The 24,855-nt window shown below is 43.2% G+C and overlaps 1 protein-coding gene across 4 annotated transcripts in view; it reads right to left on the bottom strand.

The window, feature by feature from the left end:
- Nucleotides 1-525: 525 nt before the first annotated feature.
- Nucleotides 526-24,855, bottom strand: part of TAF1B (TATA-box binding protein associated factor, RNA polymerase I subunit B) — a 261,150-nt gene continuing 236,820 nt past the window's right edge. For all 4 annotated transcript variants that reach the window (XM_029595850.1, XM_029595851.1, XM_029595852.1 and 1 more), the window contains one exon: nucleotides 526-1,144. In XM_029595850.1, the coding sequence (XP_029451710.1) occupies nucleotides 955-1,144 (190 nt within the window). In that variant the 3' untranslated portion in view covers nucleotides 526-954. The remainder of the gene's footprint in view (nucleotides 1,145-24,855) is intronic.

The following is a 24,855-nucleotide window of genomic DNA, read 5'->3' as shown; positions in this document are numbered from 1 at the left end:
ATGCTGTCTCACAAACACACACACGCATACAGTATCTTAAACACATATACTTTCTCACTCTCTCTCCCCCCCCCCCCCCTCCACCGAACTAGTGGCAGCAGCAGCAGCCTCCTCCACTTCTAGCCCTCGTGCCTCTAGAAAGGAGTCCCATTGGCCGCGGGGGCTGACATTTCTCCTCTTTTGCTCATTCTCCAGGCCGTGCCTCTCTTCTCTTCTTCAGGCCGATGCTGCACTACTAGCATGGTCTCTTTTTCCCCGCATGCGTGGCTGCTGCATACCACTTCCTCTTCTGGGCCATGGGGGAGGGGGCGGGAAGAAGAGACCATGCTGGTGCCACCGACTCCAATGCTCCTGCTGCGTTCCGCCCGGGCTATCAGCATTTTAAGCCCAGGCAGAGGACCTATTTCTCTGGGGTAGGGGGCGCAGCAGGGGACCTGGAAGTGTGGCGAGACGCCTGCGTGTGCTTGGCGACATACTGTTTGAGAACCGCTGTTCTGGTTGGTTAACCGCAGAAGACGGAAAGAGTTAAATCACACAAAATATTTATTTATTGGAAACTTACAAAGAATATTTCTATAAAATTCTTACAAAATTTTCTGAAAGGCACTGGGATAGTATTTTAACCACCGCAGAGATTTTCTGCAGGAAAAACATGAAGTCATGGCAAGAGTCTTGTAGTACAGCAGTACTCCAGTCTCATGTACAGTCAAATAATGTAAAAAAACAAACCCCCTCCCCCCAAAAAAATAAAACCCCAACATTTTGGCTTTGCCAATTAGAAAACTAACTTTGGCAGCCAGATGCATTCCCAATAACTGCTGTTTCGTATAGCAAGTTGATTTTTTTTTTAATGCTTTAATTTAACCAGACAACTTACAGGAAAGAGCAAACACAGTTAAATACATTATTCTCTCTACAGGTCCTGGCATTTTTATTTTTAATTCTTGTTCTCCACTATTTCCTTGGCTTGCTCCTCGGGTTCTTTTGAAGCTTGGCTCGGAAGAGCCTGTGCTCCACCAGAGACACCTCTTGATGGAGGCTGGATGCCTTGACCCTCAGCAGGAAGGAGAACAAATTTAGTATAAACTGGTAGGTGCTGGGAAAATTAGATTCTTCATACTTTGTCCAGTGGTTACACTGCGCACTAAAACAAGAGAGAAAAATACAGTTGCAAGTATGATTTTAAGTTATAGTTTTGATTAAAAAAAATGCTAGTATGAAACACTGCAGATCAGTCTACATTTAGGTTATGTTAAACATCATTAACTTTTCCTAGCGACTTGTGCCCCAGTATTTACATGCCTGTCAAGATTTCAGTCTTGTTGGAAAGGGATTACAGTCAAAGTTAAAAGAAAACATTTCAAAGCTCTGTTTTATTAGCCATTATACTCATTTTGTATCAATTCCACATTATGCTCTCACCTTGTTATATTTTAAATTCTTTCAGTTGCTCCCCTTCAATTCACCTCTTCCCCTGGAACAACCATGTTTAGAACACCCACATAACCACCGTGGTGTCAAATGATATCACTCATATTACATAAACCAACTGGCTATGAACAGCTCTTAATGCAGTCTGCAAGACTGTTCCAAACATGGTTGCTTTCAAAGGCTCAGGCAAATTATTAAGGGCGCAAATTAAAGGAAAGCTGCCCACATCAATTATAAGTTATGGGGCTGATTCATCACCAGAGATTTGGACCTGCATTAGGGGGATAGCAGCTGCAAATTGGAATTTCCCAAATATCTACATTTATAAAAAGGGACGTTTGGTCACTATTTGTGTTGTTTTGGAAGTGTCAAAATGTTATTTGGATTGGCCTGAAAAAAAGTTATTTGGTTCATGCAGGAGACCACATTTCATTCTGCCCCCAGCCATACCCCCAGATGGTTATACACCCAATCTAGTTGTGAAGTTTTATTTGCCTCCCCGAAACCAATCTTTACTCCTGTTCAAAGCAGAAATAAGTCCATATGGCTAGTGACAGATTTAGGGTTTTGCCACCCCTAGGCACGGCTGGTGCGGTCACCCTCTACCACAAGGTCAGTCCATCAGGGAGCAGAAAATCCAAGGCAGAGTCTCTCAGTTTCCTGCAGCAGCTCAGGGGGTAGATTCTGTGGCAAAAATAAGCACATTCTGAAGCTCACCGCAAAATATTTCCATCTTTTATATTATAAAATTGAAGTCATTTTCCAACCTTGCTTGTGTCTGTATGAGGAAAATGGGGGAGGCAGAGGGAAGGGAATCAGGAATCTGAGATGGGGGGGAAAGAAGGGAGGGCGGTCCTGGGATTGAGTAAGGGGAGACGGGAATAAGGGTTGAGGGGGTGCTCCAGGATCTGGGGAGAAGAGGAGAGGTAGGAAGGGAGGGAGATTCCAGGATCTGGGAGATAGAATCAGAGGACAAGAAAGAGGGCCGGGGAAGGGGAAGTGTCCCTACCATGTTTTGGTCTTGTTCCTCCTTGCATCCCATCTTTAGTCTCTCTTCCAGTCTGGCATAAAAACACAGCTGGCACCAATCCCTTCTCTCTGATGCCCACCAATACTGCCCCCTTCTCTTCGCTCTCACAGACATGCTCCCACCCAATCCTCTCCTCACCCCAATGAGCTCCACTCAGCTCTCCTAGCCTTTCCAAAATGACTCCCCTCTATTCTGTCTGCTCCACGTTAACCTCCAGCACACCCTGTTCCCTGCAGGCTGCCTAGGAGGGGAGTGGCTGGATCAGGAAACAGAGGGCTGTTCCCTGTCGAGTGACATGAAGCCCAGCTGGAAAGCAGCAAATCTTCAGCCAGCCTGCTGCTCCTCAGATTTTTGCCACCCTAGTGTGCCTATTGACAAATCCAGGCCTGCATATGGCCTCCTGTGCAGCTGCAAAAACCTTCATTTATTTCTATGGGATTGACATTGGTTTTTTTCTTATCCTCCCATGCAAAATCATTTGAGCAGAGTGTGGCAGCACTTCCTCAAGGGGCCACAGATGTGTCCCTGGTTTGGTACATAGCATGATTGATATGACTGTCAGGAATTCCTGCATGAACATGGAAACATGGGGCAAAGCACTGCTTCCTATTGTATAGATAATTTTCACAGCAGAGGTGACGTCTACAAAGGCTGTGTCCCTCTATTGTTAACACATATGTAAAGGATGCTGAAACCTATTTTACTACCAGGTGACTTTAGATTAGTCCTGCAGGCCTTAGTGCTCTCAGGTCTTGATTACTGCAATTCCATTTATTTGGGGTTGCATTCGCACATATTAATACTATTGCAAATTGTACAGAATGCAGCTGCACGTGTTCTGTCCAGGATAAGCATGAATCACCATTACACTCCTGAGCTGCAGTCCCTCCACTGGCTTCCAGAACAGTGAAGGGTGAAATTTAAAATACTTATGCTAATTTACAAACAATTAACCTGTGCTATAATCTACTTTAAGATGTGTTCTGCAGATTTATCATCCAACTTGAGCAAGTGTGGTCTTTTAGAGGTCCCCTCATTAAAATGTGCACATCTAAGTGAGCCTCGGGAAAGAGCCTTCTTAATCACTGTCCCTATTCTCATGAATACATTGCCTGAACAGTTTCATTCGATAACATGCTTTAATACATTTAAGAAATATCTAAACACACATTTGTTTAAGCCGGCTTTCGAGCTGATGAATTAGCTGAGCAATTCCTTCTGTGTGGTTTTGTTGGGAGAAACTATTTCAGGGCTTGTTAGAACATCTGATTATCTGGTATGGGGTTAAAATATAAATAAGTTTGTTATCTCATATGCAGTCTAGTTAAAATTTTATTTGGTATGTCATTTTTTAGGGTTATGTAGGTAGTTTTGGTCTTCACCATGAACAATGGATGTGTAAGGGCTATAAATATTAATAAATGTAAATGTATTTCTATAGGGTAGATGAGGCAGTGATAGAGCCCTTCTGTGTAAAATCAGACTTCAAGTCTTGCTATTGTTTATTTATATGCAAATATAGGCCAAGACAGCAGTGCAAAAGTTAAGGATTATACAGTATGTGTGGGCAAGATCCTGTGAAAATTGTTCATTTATGGACGAGACAGCTCTGAATGAAGGATGACAAATAGAGAATGTATACATGAGAAAAGTGATTTTCTGACATTTTAATGTAAAGATGCCTATGGACCCTTCACAATGTCTATGCTCTTTCCTTCAGAGGACATATTGAGGTAGTCAGATATAATTAAAATTTTTTTTTTTGCTATAGAACGCCCCTCTAGAAGTGTTCATAATGTTGGAGTCCAGGGTGTTGGTCAGAGACCCAAGAGAAAATTCTAGCTAGAGAGTTTAAAGCCAGGAGAAAGAGAAGGCCGTCTCTATCTTTCGGAAGAAGGGAGCTGGAGAGGGACGGAGACTGCCTCCTGTCTTTGGGCTCCTGCAGTGGGTGCAGAAAGCTACAAAGTCCCTGCAGAGATGCTTCTGGTGTTATGATAGAGCTTGGGGTTAAGATTAAGGATAATAGGCTTATCATACAAGAAACAGGATAAGGTAGGCCAGCATACTTGGACACGTAAAAGCCGATACTGAATCGCGGGTACGCCTTACGCGTCCAAAACGTGCGTCCAAATCGGGTTAAAAACCGGGTAACCACAGCCACGCTTTACTGTATCGGCTCGTTGGTTGGCCTATTATCCAAGTTTCCTGATTTTGTTTAGTGGTGGGTGGGGATTTTAACATCGTGGCCGTTAAGACTATTGATTGCAAACCTGCTAAATTTGCGGATAAATGGGAGCTCAGCTGGGTGTTACCTTTTTGTGTCAGGATGTTTTGCTGGATGTTTGGTGGGTCTTACACCCGAGACAGCAGGATTTTACTTTCTAATCTAATCCTCACCAGTCCAACTCCAGGTTGGATTATCCTTTAGTGTCTGAAAAGCTCTTTCCTTGCACCTGGGAGGCTACCATAGGCACTCTCTCTATTTCTGATCCCACACTGGTGTCTGTGGGGGTAGAACTAGGGTGTGCACAGCATCCCTCTTTTTCCTGGCATATGAACCTCGAGCTATAATATGACAAGGCGTTTTATGAGTATCTGAAGGGCTGTTGGGAGGAGTATTTGAAGTTTAATATACGCCAGATATTTCCCCTTCTGTGCTTTGGAAGGCAGAAAAAGCTGTAATGAAGGGTCAAATTATTACATGCATGGCAAAAACCAAATGCCTGCATAATGCAAAAATTTTGCGGTTAACCAGTGCCTTAAAATTTGTGCAATCCCAACACATAACTGATATGATGGACTCTACTAAATTCAATGTGAATCAAGCATGCGAAGCTTTGAACACTTTGCTACTTCAGCAGGCCTCCAAATCTACTCCTTTGTGCATCAAATGTAGTCAGGAGGATGGCTTTTTAATACATTGCTTAATTTTGCATTAAAAAATTGCAGAAAGATGTGATTGTTAAATATATCAAAAAGTGGGAGGAAAAAGGTTTACAAAAATTAAGCAGATGAGTTCTTTGTGTATATGTTTGAGCTAAAGCATCAACTTCCAGTGTTAGTCTTCTCAATTCTCAAATAAATTTCAAAACTGTCACTGCCTTCACGTAAATGTCACTTATTTTAAATGTATTATTAAAAAAAACCCTATAAATGTCTTGGGCATATACCTTGGAAATAGTCCCCTAACACAACACAGATGAAACTGCTCTCATGAAAAACAGAAGAAGCTCAAACAACTAAGTAGAGCTCCAGAAAAAAAACCCTTTTCATTGATGCCAAGCATAATGAATATGCATTGGTAACATCTCACATGAAAAGAGCCACATTAACCTGACATTGATGCTTTGGTATCTGCCTGCTACAAAGGAACTGTAGAGAAAGAATACAGACTAAATACACTAAGTCAAACTTAGGTTTAAGACCCTTTTAACCAATCAAAAAGCAGCAAGATAGATTCATGATTATTAACTTTGTACCATGTAGAGGTTGTGTCAGCTTCTGTTCACTTAAGAGATTCATTGAAACATACAATTTGATCAATGTTTCCAAAAACCCTTTGCACACAACTGTGTGTGTGTGCTGGGATTTTCCTCACTGAATCCTAAATCAGGGTTGAATAGAGTGCAGTCCTATAATTGAAGTGTTGGAAGACATTTTTGGCTTCTTGCTCCACGCTGCTGTTGTAGCCTTATGCTTATTTTCTCCATTTGTTCACTAGGGGACCGATATCACCTGAATAATCCTACATATATTTAATTTAATTTTGAATTTCTCTTCTACTTTTCATGGCTAGACAACTACTTCCAAGCAGATTACAGTGAATGACTAGACAGCCATGTTGATTAGAGTAAGATGAAGGGTAAGTTTTACATGTTGGATCACAATGATTTTAACAATAGCTTTAAATGTTATTTCATTACCACAAATAAAATAAAACAAATAGGTAGGATGGTAAAGGTGAAGACAGATTTTACTCATTAGATCACAGTATCAAAAAAGGGATGAAGGTCATGCATTTTATGAGGCTGATACCACATTCCATGGTTCAGAGTTGGCCCAGTTCCAAATGCCTGATTATACACCCATTAATGCTCGTCAATGGTATTCAGCCTCCCAAGCGGCCTCTGCTTTAGCTTTGAATTCCATTTTGCTTCATTCACCTAGTCTTCTTGAATAACTACTTGCCAGGGTCTATCGTGCCTCAAAAACCCCCTTCATTTTTTTAGATCATTAATTTTTTAATTCGTAAAACTGTTTCCCTGCAACACTATTAAAGTCCTGAGAGTAGTCAAGCCAGAAAATCAAATTTCCTCACACTCACAGGATTCATTTACTCAATAATTGCTGTGATGTCATAAATGTCATACAGTACATTAACCAATCAGATCTCAGCCCATGTAAGGTAATTTGTGAGACTTAACGATTCAAGTAAGTTACAGAGAAGAAGCTTATAGAATTAGAAAAATAAGTTGCAAGATGAATAGTACTTTTTGAACTTCTGAGACATTACAGCTTATGGAGAATGCAAACTTCTATTAACATGGAAACCATCATCAGTGGCATATGCTGCCGCAACAGATTGATTGCCCTTTTGTATCAGCTTTCATAAATGACGACACAATCATGTCACTATTTCTTTGTTGTGGAACTGATTTGGTAGTACAGTTTATTATTTTCAAAATTAGATATTTTATAAATGGCAAAATAGATGTGGAGGTGGTAAGTAGTAAATGTATACCTACAGAAATGAGTAAAGGAGTTCTTTTAAAGTAGGAAAATTGTAGAGGCAAACAGTATATGATTACCAGCTATTATCCTTAAAGCTATTCTGGTTATGAATATATAAAAAAAAAATAAAATGCAGTTCTCAGGCTCAAACAAAATAAAAAGCCCAAAACTAGGAAAACAAGGACAAGGGCTCTTTAATGATGAGGCTTTTACTGAAAATTCGAAAACTGCCTCCAGGGGGAAAGCTGACTGCCCCACCTATTACACAGGTCTTGAATGCAGCCTGAAGAAAAGATACTCATCAGGCATCTATTCTTTTCAGTGCTGGCTCCTTGGAATCAAAGCAACGCCTCCCTTTATAGGTGTTCTAAGGTCTGGAAAGAGGCAGTGGATTTGTGGAGACTACGGTCTGGCACCAACTGATGCTGCAATTACAAGGGGTCTTATCTGATTTGGGGAGCGGGAGTAATTTAAGAATTACAATGCAGTGCTACTTACATGCTTATATATTTTCAAACTGTTACTTTGCATTTCTTTGCAGAAATGAAGATGAACATATTCCAAAGACGTAAAGAATAAAGTGATCAAAATTTGCAGGACCATCTTGCCAGAAAGAGAACTAGGCATCTAAATGTAAAAATAAATTTAAATGGAGGCAAGTGTAAAGTGATGCACAGAGTAAAAAAAAACAAACCCACAAACTAACTATATGTATATGATGCTGGAGGCTAAATCAGAAAAAGGACTTGAGCGTCATTGTTGACAGCACATTAAAATTCTCTGCACAGGTGCAGCAGCAGCCAAAAAAGCAAACGTTAGGAATATTATAATGCCTCTGTACAAATCTACAATGTGACCACACCTTGGATACTTTGTGCAATTCTGATTGCTCCATCTCAAAATAGATACAGCAGAACTAGAAAAGGTACAGTAAAGGGCAAAAAAATGATAAAATTATAGACTGGCTCCCTTACGAAGGAAGGCAGGCTAAAAAGGTTAGGACTCTTCACCTTGAAGAAAAGATAAATGAAAGGATATGTTAGAAATTTATAAAATCATGAGTGGTATGGAACAAATAAATAGGGAACAGTTATTTACCCTTTCAAATAATACTAGGACTAGGAGACATTTCATGAAATTAGCAGCAGGCTAGATTTAAAACAAATTAAAATAAATGTTCAGTCCATGCTGTGGAATTTACCACCAGAGGATTCAGAAAAATGACAAACTGGGTTTATAAAAGGTTTTAACATCTTTTTGGAGTAGAGGTCCATTAACGACCATTAACCAGGTAGTCTTGGGAATGCCACCTCTTACTGCCAGGAGCTGGAAGTGAACAGGCGGCAATGGATCTTCTCATTAGGATCTGTTGGGTGCATCTTCTGAACAATGTGTTTTGGCTACTGCTGAAAACACAATGCTGGCCTCGATGACCCAGTATGGATTTTCTTATGTTCTTATATAGTTTAGTCAACAAGTTATTACACAACTTACAGGCTAATACAGTACAGTGCGCTCCGGCGGAGCGCACTGTTAACTGGCATTTGGACGTGCGTTTTTGATGCGCTAGCTTTACCCCTTATTCAGTAAGGGATAATAGCACGTTGAAAACGCACGTCCAACCCCCCCCCACCCCCCGAGACTAATAGCACCCGCAACATGCTATTAGTCATTCCCACGCGATACAGTAAGTAAAATGTGCAGCCAAGCCGCACATTTTACTTTAATAAATTAGTGCCTACCCAAAGGTAGGCGTTAATTTCTGCTGGCGCCGAGGAAGTGCACAGAAAAGTGCACAGAAAAGCACCGGGGAAGTGCACAGAAAAGCGATATTAAGTCGGAAGTCCCAAAAATTAAAAAAAGTTAGAAATAATAAAAGAAAAAAATTTAAAATGGGCCCACGGCTCGCGGGTTGAAAACCGGACGCTCAATTTTGCCGGCGTCCGGTTTCTGAACCCGTGGCTGTCAGCGGGTTTGAGAACCAATGCCGGCAAAATTGAGCGTCAGCTGTCAAACTTGCTGACAACCGCCGCTCCTGTCCAAAAAGAGCACTAGGGACGCGCTAGTGTCTCTAGTGCCTCTTTTTACCGCGGGCCCTAATTTAAATAAATTAACTTACTGAATCGCGCGCACAGGACAGTGGCCTGTCCGCGATTTTTACTGTATCGGCCCATTAGTAATGATCCATACTCTGGATAGGTGATGAGGTATGCCGAATTCAGAAATATAAAACAGTAATTTTGTAATTGCCGTAGGGATTCTATAAACACAAAAGCATGTCACTAAGTTTTGGAGAAAAATGAAGAAATCAGAACAAGTCATGTCATGTGGCATCTTACAGGGGATGCATCCTCTCAAACTTTTTAACATCTACCTCAGACCCCTCATCAACAAAACCAGACAGTCTGAACGTCAATGCTTCAGCTATGCAGATGACATCCAGGTCTTCCTATTACTGGGCTCTGATAAACTGCTGTCTCACATATGAAAAATATATTGTTGCCTCACAAAAATATACAATTGCACCTCTTTCAATAAGCTTCAAATAAATTCCAGCAAACCAGAGGCACTAACCTTAGAAACCACTTCTGCCCCACTTGACCTAAAGCTGTTGCTCAATGACACTCCCATGCAATAAACCCAGAATTAGCAGCCTGGACATCTTCCTGGACTCCAATCTACATCTGGAATCACAAATTTCACAGCTGCCAAGAATGACTTCCATCACCTCCAACAATTGAAACAAAACCATACCTAGCAAAAAACAACTTAGTCATCTAGATCTATCCATTCGTTCTATCATGGCTCGACTACTGTAACGCCCTGTATGCGGGTCTCCCACACAAGCTCCTATAGAGTCTACAACTGGTTCAGAATGCTGCTGCACAGATGTCTGGCTGCAGCCACAGAGACATCACCTCACTGGGCTAAATTTAAAGCCCTCAACATAGCCTTCAGATCTCTGAAAGGACAAAGGACAACTTATCTGAGAAACTGCTTACAGGGGGCCCTCCTATACCCCTCGTGCCCACAGTCTCCAGAATGGTCTGCACCTGTAAATGTGTCTTGCCTCAGTTAATTTCTAAGCTCTAGAACACTTTCATTAAAGGCCAGGCTAGCCACTAATATTGTCATTCTGTCACGTTGTCAAAACCTGTTTTTTTCACCAGACCTACCCCTCCTAGCTGGCCTCACAGACTTCTAAACTTCAGCCCTCCCCTCATCAGCCCCCCTTCTCCCACCAGGGATGCTTATTTAAGACACCTAACTATACCTTCCATGTAGAATACAGTCTTCTTTGATATACTGCACTGTCTTTTTGTTTGATATCTACTCTATTATATGACCGGCACAACACTGTCTCTTGATATGATATATACTGCATGTATATACAATGCAGTATGATATATGTATTTTATAACCCTGTCTATCCTCCAGTAGGGGAGCAATTAATAAATCCTTTGAATAAATAAATAAATAAAAGCTAATGCCCAACTGTACACCATGCTAACATGCCACCACAGTTTTGTAAGTGGGGATTGCTCCTAGGCGTTTGGGGTAAAATTTTCAAAATGTCTGCATTGGGGAAAAAGTCTCCATGTACATCTTACCTGTAGTCTTTGCACCAATTTTCAGAGAAAGTACGTACGTTTTTCCACTTTGAAACTTGCCTCAGGTACAAAATAACCTGCAGACATTTGCACCTGCTTTTTAGGTGGGTAGCATTTTTCATGGAAAATAAGGCACGTAGAGCTAGAAATGCAATTTATGCAAGTTATTTTTTCACCAAAAATAAAATGTCCCCCCCCCTCCTTTAGTGCAGCTAACACCATGCAAGTTGTGGAACATGCCTACTTTTAACTATATTGAGGGCAATTTTCAGTCCGTCAGTTTGCATGCTTCTATGGCTTTGAAAATTCTCAAGAGGTTCCAAGATGGCAACTCCAAAAGTGGTCACAGACCTCAGAACTCCCGAGTCTATGGTAGAAAAATCACTGAAGCTCCCCCCCCCCCCCAAAAACATGGTCCAGAAGAGGATAGTAAAGTCCAGGCTTACTCTGCACTTTCAATGAATCCATTCATTTTGACTCGTTTGTGTTGCATATGGTGGAAACTTCAGGAGACCCAGGGGCAGGGGGAAGGGAGCCCTTGCCCCCTCCAGGCCTGGGTGTATCTGAGAATTCGTCTGAAGATCCAGTGCTGCTAGAGCCCTTCAGGACTTTGCGTTGCCACTAAGGAGTGACATCAGTAGAGAGCCTTGCAAGGGCACAGAAAACAAACGGTGATAGAAGCAAGCGCTGGCAGTTTTGATCCACAAGACACAGTGGCTCGAGCAGGCAACGCAAAGGCCATTGAGGTTGGTGTTGGAGCAGACTGCAATGGGGGCCAAGTACCTGTAGGGGAAATGTTATACAGAGGAGGCGGAAGTGAATTTAGTTTAAGACCCACAATTTTATGCTGGAAGAAATCTGGAAAGCTATAGTGGGACTTGGCAAGGCTGTAACTGCTCATATTGTAACCATGATGGAAAAGAATGTTTGGAGAATAAAATTTGTGCCCTTGGGACACAGGATATGGAGGAACTGTTATTGAGAGCAAAGTAAATTAAGTTGTGGGAATTCAAGAGATAATTGTTAAGGAGAATGCAATTTCATCTTCCAAAGTGGAGAATCTGGAAAATGCTGTAAGATGGCAGAATCTATGTTTTATTAATTCCTCTGATTTTGTTGGTTGATATGTTTACAATATACTTTAGGGAAGTATTACAAGTTCTGGAGCAGTCATTTCCCACCATTTCAGAAACAAGAGGAAGCGACGCCTCAGAATGATTTATCTCCCGTCTCAGAAGATAGTCTGGACTTAACAAGGATCTGGCAGTCAGACAAGGATCTGGCACTATACCTTTTATTCCGCTTGTGACATTGGTATTAGACTTGGACAGGGACTTGCTTTTGAAATTTATTTCTAGCACCAAGATGAACATTTTTTTCAATGCAAAGTCAAAGTTTTCTCTGATGTTGTTAAAACTACTCAGAGGAAATTAATTTCTATTGATAAGGCCCAGAGTCCTTCCGCTGGGGGCCTTTATTTCCCTACAATTTCCTTGTAAATGCTTAGGTTTAATAATGTTTCCTATATTTTCTATGAGCCCAGCCAACTATTTCTGAATAATAAGTGTTCCTCAGGATCAATCGTCTTAGAGAGGTCTGCAATGTCACTTGCTTGTGAGTCCATTAGTTGTATTTATTAATATTTGGCCACCGTTTAAGCCAATTTCTTCGGGTTGTGTAATTGGAACCGTTTTGTATCGTGGGCTTGAATGTGGAATAACACGTATGGATTGTTTCTCTGATTTTCTTTTTGGTGTACAACGTAAATTTCCTAAAACATCCGTTCAAGTGTCCTTGAAGTATTGTTTTAAAAAGTAAATATAAATTTAAAAAAAAAAATTCTCCGCTTGATGCCAAAAGTTAAATAAGCCTGGTTAAAAACTGCAAAACGTCAAACCAATAATAGTTTCTTTGCAAAAATATCTCTACTCCAAAAAATGAAATCAGTGGATCCCAAACCTGCCCTGGAGAACTCCCAGCCAGTTGGGTTTTCAGGTATCCACAATGAATAGCAAGTCGGGACAGGTTTAGGAACCTCTAACATTAGACAGGTTACAATTTATCATTCAACTATCAAATGATCAAAAAATGCACAAAGGTTTAAGAAAGAATATTAGTTACATTTGTGTGCTATTTATGTTTAACTTACTTAGGCCTAGATTCATCATTCTGCTATATTTACAGCAGAATGAGCTGCGCTAAAAAAAAAAGGTTGTGGGGTAGCAAATTTGTGCAGCCAACCGCATCGCAACGGTGCATTTTCGCCTGCCACGGTTGTGGCCGGACCACACACCTTCACATCCGTAGCGCCACGATGAAAAGGTGTCATTATTTCCCGCGGTGCTGCTGGCGACAATATGTAAAATATTAACGCCTGCAGCGCTTCCAGGACATAACCTTGCCCCTTCCCCTAATTTGAATTGTACAGTCGCGTGCAGTAAGGCGTTATTGCATGCAATAAGATCACACTGCGGTTTGATGAATAGGCCTGTAAGTTAGCCAGCTAACTTTGAATATCAGAGTTAGCTGGTTAACTCAACTCCTCCCAGTTTTGCCCTTGGCACACCCCTAATTTAGCTGGCTAAATTCTAGCTGGATAACTCAGCTGGCTAACTTCTGAGTTTTGATTATGGGCCTCCTTGTTTCTAAATAAGTCTTGCTCCCAGAAGTAATTATTGTACAGTATTTATTCCAGCAGTCAAATGTATTATGGACAATTATCATTTAAACAAAGGGACCTAGAGGTCAATAAATGTGCTCCAATTGCTCTTGATTTTCCTAACAGAAGCTCATAATGTGCCTTGACACCTAGGTTGAATGTGACCATTTAATTTTGTACAATGAAAAGCATGGTGATGATATAACTATAGTGAGCTATTTTCTGGTTTCAGATTCAATATCTGTAATCCTAGTAAAACATTTGGAATTCTAGGCTGCAAATTACAGGCTCCTGGAGATACCTCAGCTTGTAAAACCATCACCTCACATATTTAGCAAGGCAAGCAAAGTTGCATCACCAAGTGCCTCAAATCTGCACAAAATAAGTTGATCTTGCCTGCAGCCAACAATTTTCAGATTCAAAGATGCTTTTTCATAAAGTTTTAAAAAATTAAAACTTGGGGGGGGGGGGGGGGGGGGGGAGGCCAAAATTTCCTATGGGTACAATGACTCCACATTAAGAGAACATGATGCACACAGAAAGAGGTAGGAGCTATATCAGGTAATTTAGCTATCTCACCTGGTGCTTCATACTCCTTATTTTACTTATGAAACCAATGGCAGGAAAATGTGGGTGTGAGGGAGTCTGGGATTACAAGTGCAGGATGCATGTAAGGATGTGCTACACTCACATTCCCAAATTCTACCCTCACCTAAATATCAAGTTAGTGCAACGAAATCTTTTAAATTTGAGATTCTGATTCATAGATGATAAGCCAAGGATTTTCTCTTTGGGATCATGAAGGATCTTTTTGTATCCGTTGAACAAAATTAGCTAAAGCTCTGTATTCTTTCAACCCACTACTGTCACTATAAATTTGCTTTAAATTGTTTAGTTACTTGGAACAGGTGCAAAAATCCAATGACAGATTTATTTAAACTTATAAACCTCTTGTTTGTTTGTTTTTTTTTTTTTTTTAAATAAAAACCGCCCAAAGCGTGACAAAGTTGAATCATGTAAGTAACATCAAATCAAACATAAATCATGACCAGATAAATAAAACAAATTAAACAATGTCACAAGCAAATAAAAACAAAACTAAGAAGCCTAGCCAAAATTAACCGGTGATGTGACATAACATTTAACCCATTTCCTCCCACAGCTGCTAAATCAGTTCATACATACTTTTCATACTGATGAAAAGTTACACATACATACGTACTCATACAAAGAACAACAAATGTTCTAATAAAAACAGCTTTCCCCTTAAGAATCATTGTATGGGCAATCATTCCAAAAGCTGTCAGCCATGGGAGAACTCATGTAACTCAAAGCAAACATGCCATTGTTTCTTCCCCTTCAGACCAACACATTTTCCAGTTGATAAAATTATTGTATCCTGATGGGTCATATGACTCGACCCCCCCCCTCCTCCTCTTCCATACACAGATGAATATGTAATAAAATCTGATCACTTATAAAAGGAACCTACTATCCAGAACTTCTACTACATCATTAGTCAGTTTCAGTGTTGAACTGTAATGTATGACAAGCAGTCACTTTAAGCAGTGATTCTTGTAGTTGGTGTAAACTATAAGATACTGAAACTGATGACATTTCAACAAAAAGAAAATTAGTTATAAGAGCATGTTTACTAAAGTGTTAAAAACATTTTTAATGCACATTAAACAGCATATTCACTAAAGAGCATAAAGCTCTCTGTGGACATTGCATTAAAGGTGGTCTGTACTGTGGCCGGTAATGCACGGATGTTACCAGCAGCGGCAACACATCTGTTTCTGGTTGAGGTAATGCCAGCCCAATCCCCCCTGGTGAATAAAAGGGCCACTATGGTCTGATGCCTCCTCCTGCCCAAGATCAAAGCAGGGGCTGTATTGCCCAAATGCACCCCCCCCTTTCTCTAAGACCCAAGCAGGAGCTTCATGCTCCAATGATCCATCTCCCACCTCCATATCACTCTCACCTACCACATCTGATGTCCACAGAAGCCTATAGATTATTTCAGAGAACCCCAGTAGTTCCTCCTCCTTCCTTGTTTTATCCAAGCAGCAAATGGCAATGGCTGACCAGAGGCGCTTTGTTCTGCATGTGATCTTGGGTAGCAGCTGGGACGGAGTGGGTGGATGGGAGGTCTTAGGGCCTGCAGCCGCTATTCTGATCTTAGGGAATGGGAGGGGAAGGCATTGGGCTGCAGAGGTCCTTTTATTCACTGGGGATGTGGGAAAATCAATCATGGATAGCACGTTATGCAAACTGGGGAGAATGGGCCATCAGGAAACACATTGGCCTGCTGAGGCTCATATCGTTAACTTTTTTGGGTTAATGTGACTTGTATTATGCCATTTTATTATTAATGAATGACAAGTTCCTGGAAAGAAGTCTATAAACAGTTATTAATCAAGTTGACTTAGGGAATAGCCATTGCTTATTACCGGCATTAGAGGCATGAGACTCATTTACTGTTTGGGTACTTGCCAGGTTCTTATGGCCTGGATTGGCCACTGTTGGAAACAGGATGCTGGGCTTGATGGACCCTCAGTCTGACGCAGTATGGCAACTTCTTAGGCTCTTTACAGACATTTCCATGTGACATGGCTCATTAAAACTGCTTTGTGCATGGGCTTTTATTTTTACATTACTTATAAAAAGGTGTGCCCGTGCATTAATGCACGTTTATGCCAAAAAAAAGTGTTTAAGCTACTTTAGCAACTAGGCCCTGTTATCTAATCCTGTAATTGTGAACAGGATATGGTAAGAATATGTGAAGGAAATTCTTTTTTTCCATGAGCAAGCAACCAAGGAGAATTAACCCTGGTTATTTGCGATTTCATTGTGTTTAAAAAAAAAAAAAGTTAAGAACATCAACTTATCTTTTTTTGTTCCTAGGAATGCTTGCTTTTGTCCATGAAGCATATGCCAGAAAATGCCATACAGTTAATTTTGAAATACATGTATGTACCTTTTCAGAAAAATAAAGCAATAGGCCTGCCCTATGGCTCAGGTTATTGTATTGTGTGATGAGATGCCAAAATTCAGATTCCGAGCTCAGTTTGTGGAACCAGTTAGGCCTGGGTGTGTCATGGAAGTAGTGCGCTCAGACCTAGAGGAGGAAAGACAGCTGCTGCTATTGTGGTGGCCCCTAGCAGCCAATGAGGGGTGCTGAGGGTGCGTCTTGACGGAGATGACTCTAGTTCTTGAGCCATCAAAGATCCCCTGAGCCACCTAGTCATGGAATGTGAGATGACAGGGGTGGGGGAGGAGGAAGAGAGAAGCAGAGACTGCTGGGGAGAAAAATGGAGACAGAGATAAAAGAAAATGAATTGGCTTCAGATAAAGTTACCTCCTATCCTCTGTGGGGCATTAACTACCAAATAAATATACCTTTAACTAACTAATGCTGTTACTGAATTGTAATTATAAATAACTAGCGGTACCTGGCCACACATTGCAGTGGCAGAGTCAGGTTCTTTACCCTCCCTCCCCCTTCCCCTTGCTCATTTACCTCAGTCACTCATCCTCCTCCCCCTTGGTCACTCACCCCCCTCTTCCCTCCCCTGTCCCCACTCCAACTCTCTCCCCTCACACTCACCTCTCCCCTCATTCTCCCTCCCCTGACACTCACCTCCCCCCTCATTCTCCCTCCCCTCACTGTCACCTCCCCCCACCTACTGCCTACCCTTCAGATCAGAAAACCTTTGTCTTTCTATTTCTGTGGGAACCCCCCCCACCCCAAGAAAAACCCCTCAATCCCAACCCTTTAAATCAAATAATAACCCCCTACCCTCCTGCCCCCTCCCAAGACCTGGGAAATTAAAATTGTTGGTGCTACAAGTGGTCTGTCCCTGGGCATCTGTGCACGTTATGTAGCCAAATAGGGGAGTGCCTAACCAAATTTGCACTTCCAAATTTGTTTTGTGGTCTGGGGAGGGCTATTTTGGTGCGTTCCCGAGATCGTGCAAGTTTAGTGTATGTATTTGTGTGTGAACCTCCCCCTTCCTCCAAAAAACAACCCTATGAGTTCTCTTAAACTAGCCACCCCACACTCTCCTGCCCCCCTCTCCCAGCCCTGCGAAAAACAGTAGCCCCCCCTGCTCCCCCCAGAGTTGCTGAATGAATGAAACCTGCCCTCCCTCGTGACCCCTCCCCAAGATGTTCACAATAAATTCTTTACCACCCCCCACCCTCCAGACCCCCCAAGACCTGATAAAAATGTCAGTCGGTGGAGCGAGCGTTCAGGAGTGGTCTGGGAGCGATGTATTGGCATTGGTCCATCGGCTGCGAGCACTGAAACGGGTTCCGAAGGCCCTTTACCCTTACTATGTCAGTGGGGTGGAGCAATGGCAGCGGTAGGTCCTCTGACATAGTAAGGGCAAAGGTCCGCCGGCTGCCAGTCCTGAAAATGGCGCCGAGGGGCTCTCACCCTTACTATGTCACATGGGCTACTGCCGCCATTGGTGTCCCCGAGTGGCATAGTAAGGGAAAGGGCCGTCGGCGCCATGTTAATTGCTGGCAGCCGACGGCCGTAGTGCAGGAGATGTGTCCCGGACTGGTCCTGGCCCCCCGCTGGAGCCTCCCGGACTTCTGTCAGGTTTTGTGTATGTTGTGAGGGCCTGGGAAGTAAATAAATTTGTCATGTGTGTGGGGGGTGTGAGGAGGGTGGTTTTGTGTGTGTTGGGAGGCTGTGGGAAGTAAATCAATTTGGCATGTGTGTGGGGGGTGTGAGGAGGGTGGTGGGTGTATTTTATCTGTAAAGGAAATAGTTATTTTCCGTCTAAAAAAGTGCGTGAATGTGTTAAAATGGAAGTGAAACGTGGACCTGGACTGGCGAAATGATTAGTGTAGCGTGTGTTAGTGTAAGGTGTAACAGATGGCGCTTACGTCCAGCAGATGTCGCTGTTTTCTCGAAAACATTTTTAAACCTATTTTACCTGTCACAGGTGTGACATATCTGTAATGTAAGTACAGAAGAACCTTCCTGTATGCAAAATGAAGGTTGTGTCCAAATTTGAAAGCAATCGGTTCAGTGGTTTCTGAGATCAGCGATTTTGTCCAAACTATTTAACATTTTTATTTATATAGATTTCTTCTAATACCGAAACTTGCTTAATGTAAGAGATGTTTACAGCAATAAACATTTCCTAGACTGGAGTAGGCAAAGCCAGTCCTGGAGTGCCACAAACAGTTCTGGTTTTCTACAATGAATATGTATGAAGAATAACTGCATGCATTGCCTACATTATATGCAAATATCTCTCATGCATATTCATTGTGAATATCCTGAATGGTGAAATTACTTCTTACCTGATAATTTCTATTCCTCTAAGGAAGGCAGGCCAAGCTAGACTGATGGGTTATGCACACCTACCAGCAGATGGAGACGGAGACAACAAACTCTCTGGCATATAGCTCTGCCTTGAAATCAATCTTCCAGTATCTCTTGAAAAGCCAACTGTGGTTTAGACTTGAACCATGAATCTTAACAGCCAATCAACTGTTAACTTCCACCCAACTCTGAAGTACCAAACTCAGTAAAACTACTAACCCATAAGTGAACATAACAGGCTGGTTTTCCACTTAACAGGCTGCCCAATGATTCAGATTAATGAACTCTCTGCATCATCCCTGCAACAAAAAACAAAGTGAAAGAGACCACAAGTAGGCAGCCCACAGCAGGATTGTGGACTGGCCTGCCTTCCTTAGAGGAAAAGTAAATTATCAGGTAAGAAGTAATTTCACATTTCTCGGCACTCAGGCAGGCCAGTCCACACTGGTGGGATGTATCAAAGCTACTCCCTAAATTAGTGGGGGGCTGCCTGCGCCCCCATCAATACCAGCCTCGCAAGAATGCGTCCTCTCAAGCTTTCACAGTCAAGTGGTAATGCTTGTTGAAAGCAGGTAAGAAGGACCCCATTGCTGTCCAGAAAATTTCGGAACGAGATACCAATAGGACCTTTGCCCAAGAAACCACCTGCGCTCCAGTGGACGACACCATGACTTGCCTGGTAATAGCACTCCTGCATCCACCTAGGCCATTGTGATAACCTCTTTCACCTAGGTGATCACTGTAGTCCTCGATACCTGCTCTCCCTGTCCACCTCTCCTATGGAGGATGAACGGTTGATCAGTCACCCATAAGGAAGGGGTGACGTCCAGATATCGCCTCACATCTGAGGCACATAGCAATGAGTATTCTCGCTCACATCTGATCCTGCCCAGAGCTGACAAGGAATTAGACTGACTCAAATGGTCCTCTAAGATCACTACCAGGAAAAAAGAAAGCTACACAATATGAGAGAGCTTGTAGTTCAGAATGCACCTCGTCAAAGAAAGCGGCCAAGACAACGTTTTTATGGTAAATAGCTGCAAAAAAAATAACACACAGAGGCCAAAAGCTGTAGCCTGCAAAAACACCACCAAGTAAAGGTCCTAAGGTGGCACTGACAGATATAAAGAAGAACCAAGGTGTTAGGGCCAGCCTTAACCAATCCTTCTTGTAAGAATTCCAAACCAACAGCACATTTAAAACTAATTGGAGAAAGTTCTTTTTCACTCAACGCACAATTAAACTCTGGAATTTGTTGCCAGAGAATGTGGTTAGTGCAGTTAGAGTAGCTGTGTTTAAAAAAGGATTGGATAAGTTCTTGGAGAAGTCCATTACCTGCTATTAATTAAGTTGGGCTTGATGGACCCTTGGTCTGACTCAGTATGGCATGTTCTTACCCTCTCGGGCCTGTACATCCAGACAATAAAATCTTGAAAAAGTGTGTAAGGAGGACCACATTTCAGCTCAGCAGATATCAACAGGAGACAACAACTAACGTTTGCCCATGACACTACCTGAGCCCTAGTGGAATGAGCACTAACCTCAGTAGGCAATGGCTTTCCAGCATCCACATACGCAGCTATGATCACCTCCATAATCCAACGAGCTATGATAGCTCATGAAGCCGGAGTGCCCTGCTTACTCTCACCATGGAGATCAAACAGGTGATCCATCTTTCGAAAAGACTCAGAAACCTCCAGATACCGCATGACAAGACACTTAACATCCAAGGAGCGCAGAAGGCGAAACTCCTCCATATCCCTGACCTTATCCAGGGATGGCAAGGAGATGGACTAATTCAAATGAAAGTCCGAGACTACCTTGGGCAAGAAGGATGGAACAGTACACAGCTGTATCGCCTCCGGAGTCACCCGAAGGAACAGCTCCCAGAAAGACAAGACCTGCAACTCAGAAATCCGATGTGCCGAACATATAGCCACCAGGAACACAGTCTTCAAAGTCAACAACTGTAAGGAAAGGCTACATAGTGGTTGGAACATAGGGCCTGCCAAAAGGTCCAGCACCAAATTAAGCCTCCACAATGGAACCGGTAACCTCAAGGGAGGCCTAAGGTGCTTCACTCCCTTCAAAAAAAAAGGCCACATCAGGATGAGACAACAAGGAAACACCATTCACCAGGCCTCTGAAACAAGCAAGAGCCGCAACCTGCACCTTCAAGGAATTAAGGGCCAAGCCTTTATTCAATCCATCCTACAAAAAAATCCAGAATGAGAGGGACCTTAACTGAATGAGAAAGAATACCCCACACTCCTCACACCAAGTCTCAAAAACTTTCCAAACCCACACATAAGCCAAAGAAGTGTAGAACTTGCAAGCATGGAGTAAAGTGGCAATCACCGAAGAGGATTAACCACGCTTTAACAGGCGAGCCTTCTCAAGGGCCAAACGTAAGACAGAATTGAGTTGGATCCTCATGAAGAACCGGGTCCTTACTGAAGCAGATCCATGTGCAGCAGAAGACGAAGGGGGTCCTCCACCAGAAGTCGTCACAAATCCATATACTGCATATGCATGGGCCAGTCTGGCGCTACCAGGAATAGCCCCCCTCGTGGCCTTCGATTTTGCAAATTATCCTGCCCTGCAAGGGCCACAGAGGAAAGGCATAAAGCAAGCTGTCTTCTGGCCAGACCTGTACGAGTGTGTCTCTCCTGCAACTGTAGAAGCGAGGAACCTTCACATTTCGAGAAGTCGCCAGCAGGTTTAGGAACAGAAGGCCCCAGCGATCCACAATCAGCTGAAATGCCTCAGCTGACAACACCCATTTTCCTGGGTCCAGACTCTCCCTGCTGAGAAAGTCTGCTCCTACGTAGTCTTTTCCTGCAACGTGAGAGGCCAAAATCATCTGCAGATGACCTTCTGCCCATTCCATCAGCTGGTCTATTTTCTGTGACACTTGCTGGCTCTTGGTTCCTCCCTGGGCGATTGATATAGCACACTGTCGTCATGTTGTCTGACATCACGCAAACCGCTTGATTCTGCAGTCTGTGGCTGAACTGCAAGCATGCCAGCCATACCACCCGGGCCTCCAGGCGATTGATGTTCCAGTGGGACTCTTTGGCATTCCAGTGCCCCTGGGCCGTTAACTCCAGTCAGTGAGCCCCCCCCCCACCCAACTGTGGGGACTCACATCTGTCGTATCAACCAGGCCAGAGAGGACAAGGGAACTCCCTTTCTCAGATGATCCTCTTGCAACCACCACTGGAGGCGGGAGCAGATTTCCATCAGCAAGTAGAGCCGAACCGCATAATACTGAGACTGCGGGTTCAATTGAGATAGCAGAGAGTGCTGAAGAGGATGAATATGCGCTCTTGCCCATGGAACCACTTCCAGAGTAGCTGCCATCAAGCAGAGTACCTGTAGGTAGGACCACACCATTGGGCGTATGGTGTTCAGCATCTGATGCACTTGAGGCCTCAATCTCTGGATCTGAACTTCTGGTAGGAAAACTCTGTCCTGTCCCGTGTCGAACTGGACCTCCAGATACACCAAGAACTGGGATGGTTGAAGATTGCTCTTTGTCAGGTTCACCACTCAACTGAGCTCCTCCAATAAGGAGATCACCCTGTATTCACCAGGCGGCTCGAATCAGCCAGTCATCCAAATATGGGTGCACCAGGATTCCTTCTTTTTGCAAGGCTGCCGCTACCACCACAATAATCTTGGAAAATGTTCTGCGAGCGTTGGCTAGACCAAAAGGCAACGCCCAAAACTGATAATGGTGCCCCAACACCACAAAGCGTAGAAAGCGTTGGTGTTCCAATCAGATGGGAATATGAAGGTAAGCCTCTGACAGTTGTAAGGAGGTCAGAAATTCCCCTGACTGCACTGCCATTATTACAGAGCATAAGGCTTCCATTTGAAAATGAGTCACCTTCAAGTGATGATTAACTCTCTTGAGATCCCAGATGGGATGAAAGGAACGTTCCCTTCTTGGAATATTGCCTCATATTTTCTTGAGACATGGGCCCCAGAACCACAGCCCTCAGGCTGAGAAGTTTTTGAAGTGTGAATTCCACTGCCTGCTTCTTCTGTGGAGAATGACAAGGAGACGCCATGAACACATCCCGAGGAATACTGCATACCCTTCGCGTATCACCTCCAGGACCCACTAGTCTGACATGATCTTGACCCACCTCCGATAAAAGAGAGAGAGACAGCCCCCTACTTCCTGTTCTGGAAGGTGGGTCAGCAAACCTTCATTGGGAAGCTCAGGAAGGTCCACCACCCAAGCCCGCTCCCTCTCTTGGGCTGCCGGGGACAAAAGGACCGAGACCTATCGAAAGGCCAAGTCGGCTGAAAGGTCGTCACCTCTGTAAGGACGAAACCGCCTGGAACCCCAGAAACAACCCCTCATACCAAAGGGGCATTGTAACTGTTTCTTATCCTCTGGCAACCAGGGCACTAGAGACTCGCCCCACTTACTGGCCTGTTTCTCTAACTCGCTCCCAAACAAGAGTGAGCCTTTAAAGGGCATCTTGGTAAGACTGGCTTTGGAAGCTGTGTCAGCTGCCCAATTTCGAGTTTACACCTGACTGGTATCATCGAAGTCACTCCTCTGGCCAAGGTCCAGACCAAATCACAGCCTGCATCTGCTAAAAAGGTGGCAGTAGGCTCCATAACTGCTTTGGAATTCCCTCCAGATTCATCAACCTCCTGAGAGAGAAGCAGACAAGATCTTGCCACTAGGGTGCAACAGGAGGCAATCTGTAAATTCATCACCACTGCCTCAAAGGCTTGCTTAAGAATAGCCTCAATCTTTCTATCATGTACATCCTTCAAGGTCACTCCTCCCTCCTATGGGGATAATCGTCCGCTTAGACACGGCACATACTAGAACATCCACTTTGGGAAAATGCAAATGCTCTCTCACAGCCAGATCCAGGGGGTACAGTCCTTCCAAAATCTGACCCCCTTTAAAATATGCCTCTGAGGTATCTAATTCCAGATCAATCAATTCCTGGATGGCATAAAACCAGCTTTGACATAGCATCTGAACCAGAACACCCAAGCTATTTCAATGTCTAGGAAAATCAGGGCCGGCAGTTCATCTCTATGAAGGAACTGCAACATAGTTCGATATGGTTCCAGCCCTGGAGGAATTTCTCCATCTTCCAGGGAATCAGGATCAATCTCATCATCAGTGCCATCCGGATTCCTGTCAGGAACACCTGCAGGCAGCGAGGTGAGCCCCGGCGCTTAACATTAGGACTGGAAGAGGGAGGAGCCACCGGCTGAGGGTCCAACTGAACAGAAATGGGAGAAGCGGAGGACTACGCCTGAAGAAAGTCTTGGACCCAGAAAGCAAAAAGGAAGATGGTCTATCAAATCCGTGAAGGTAACAAAAAAAGAGATAAATATTTTTTAAGGACATCTGGATCTATTAAGAAGACAAATTGACCAGTAGTTGCCCGACTCTGGCCCGAGTTTCACCCATTCACTAGGGGCTGCTTCAGGGGCTGTTCACACAAAAGGTATTGATTAAGTATCGATGTTCATAGTTAATATTCAATACTTGAATTGCTTGTTATGTTTCTTGATATATTTCCACAATTCCCGATTGGTTTGACAACAGTATTTTTGTCAATCTGTTTTATGTACAGCAAGCCAGTTATTTTCTTGTTGTGTTTGACCTGTTTATATCATGTTAGCTTCGCACGCGCAGTATCAGGGTGCTCATCAGACTCTAACAAGAAACATAACAAGCAATTAAGGTATCGAATATTAAATATGAACACTGATACTTAATCATCTCCTTTTGAATGGGCGAAACTCAGGCCAGAGTCGGGCAATTACTGGGCAATTTGCCTTCTTAATAAATATTTTTTAAGGATGTCTGGATCAATCTTTTTATGTTACCCTGAAGAAAGGCTTGTAAGCCTTGAAAAAACTCCACTGAAGAAAAAGCAGCCGGGTCCAGATTAAGCCCAGAAGGAACTGGAGCTGTCCCACAGAACTACCCTTGCCAGCGGAGGAGCAAGGCAAGGGCGAACCAAGATCCGGTGTCCCCCCAGTCAAGGCCGTGACCAAC

This window comes from Rhinatrema bivittatum, chromosome 3 (genome assembly GCF_901001135.1).
Source record: "Rhinatrema bivittatum chromosome 3, aRhiBiv1.1, whole genome shotgun sequence".
Taxonomy (NCBI): Eukaryota; Metazoa; Chordata; class Amphibia; order Gymnophiona; family Rhinatrematidae; genus Rhinatrema; species Rhinatrema bivittatum.
Note: the sequence above shows the minus strand (reverse complement) of the source record. Positions and strands in the feature narration are given on the sequence as shown.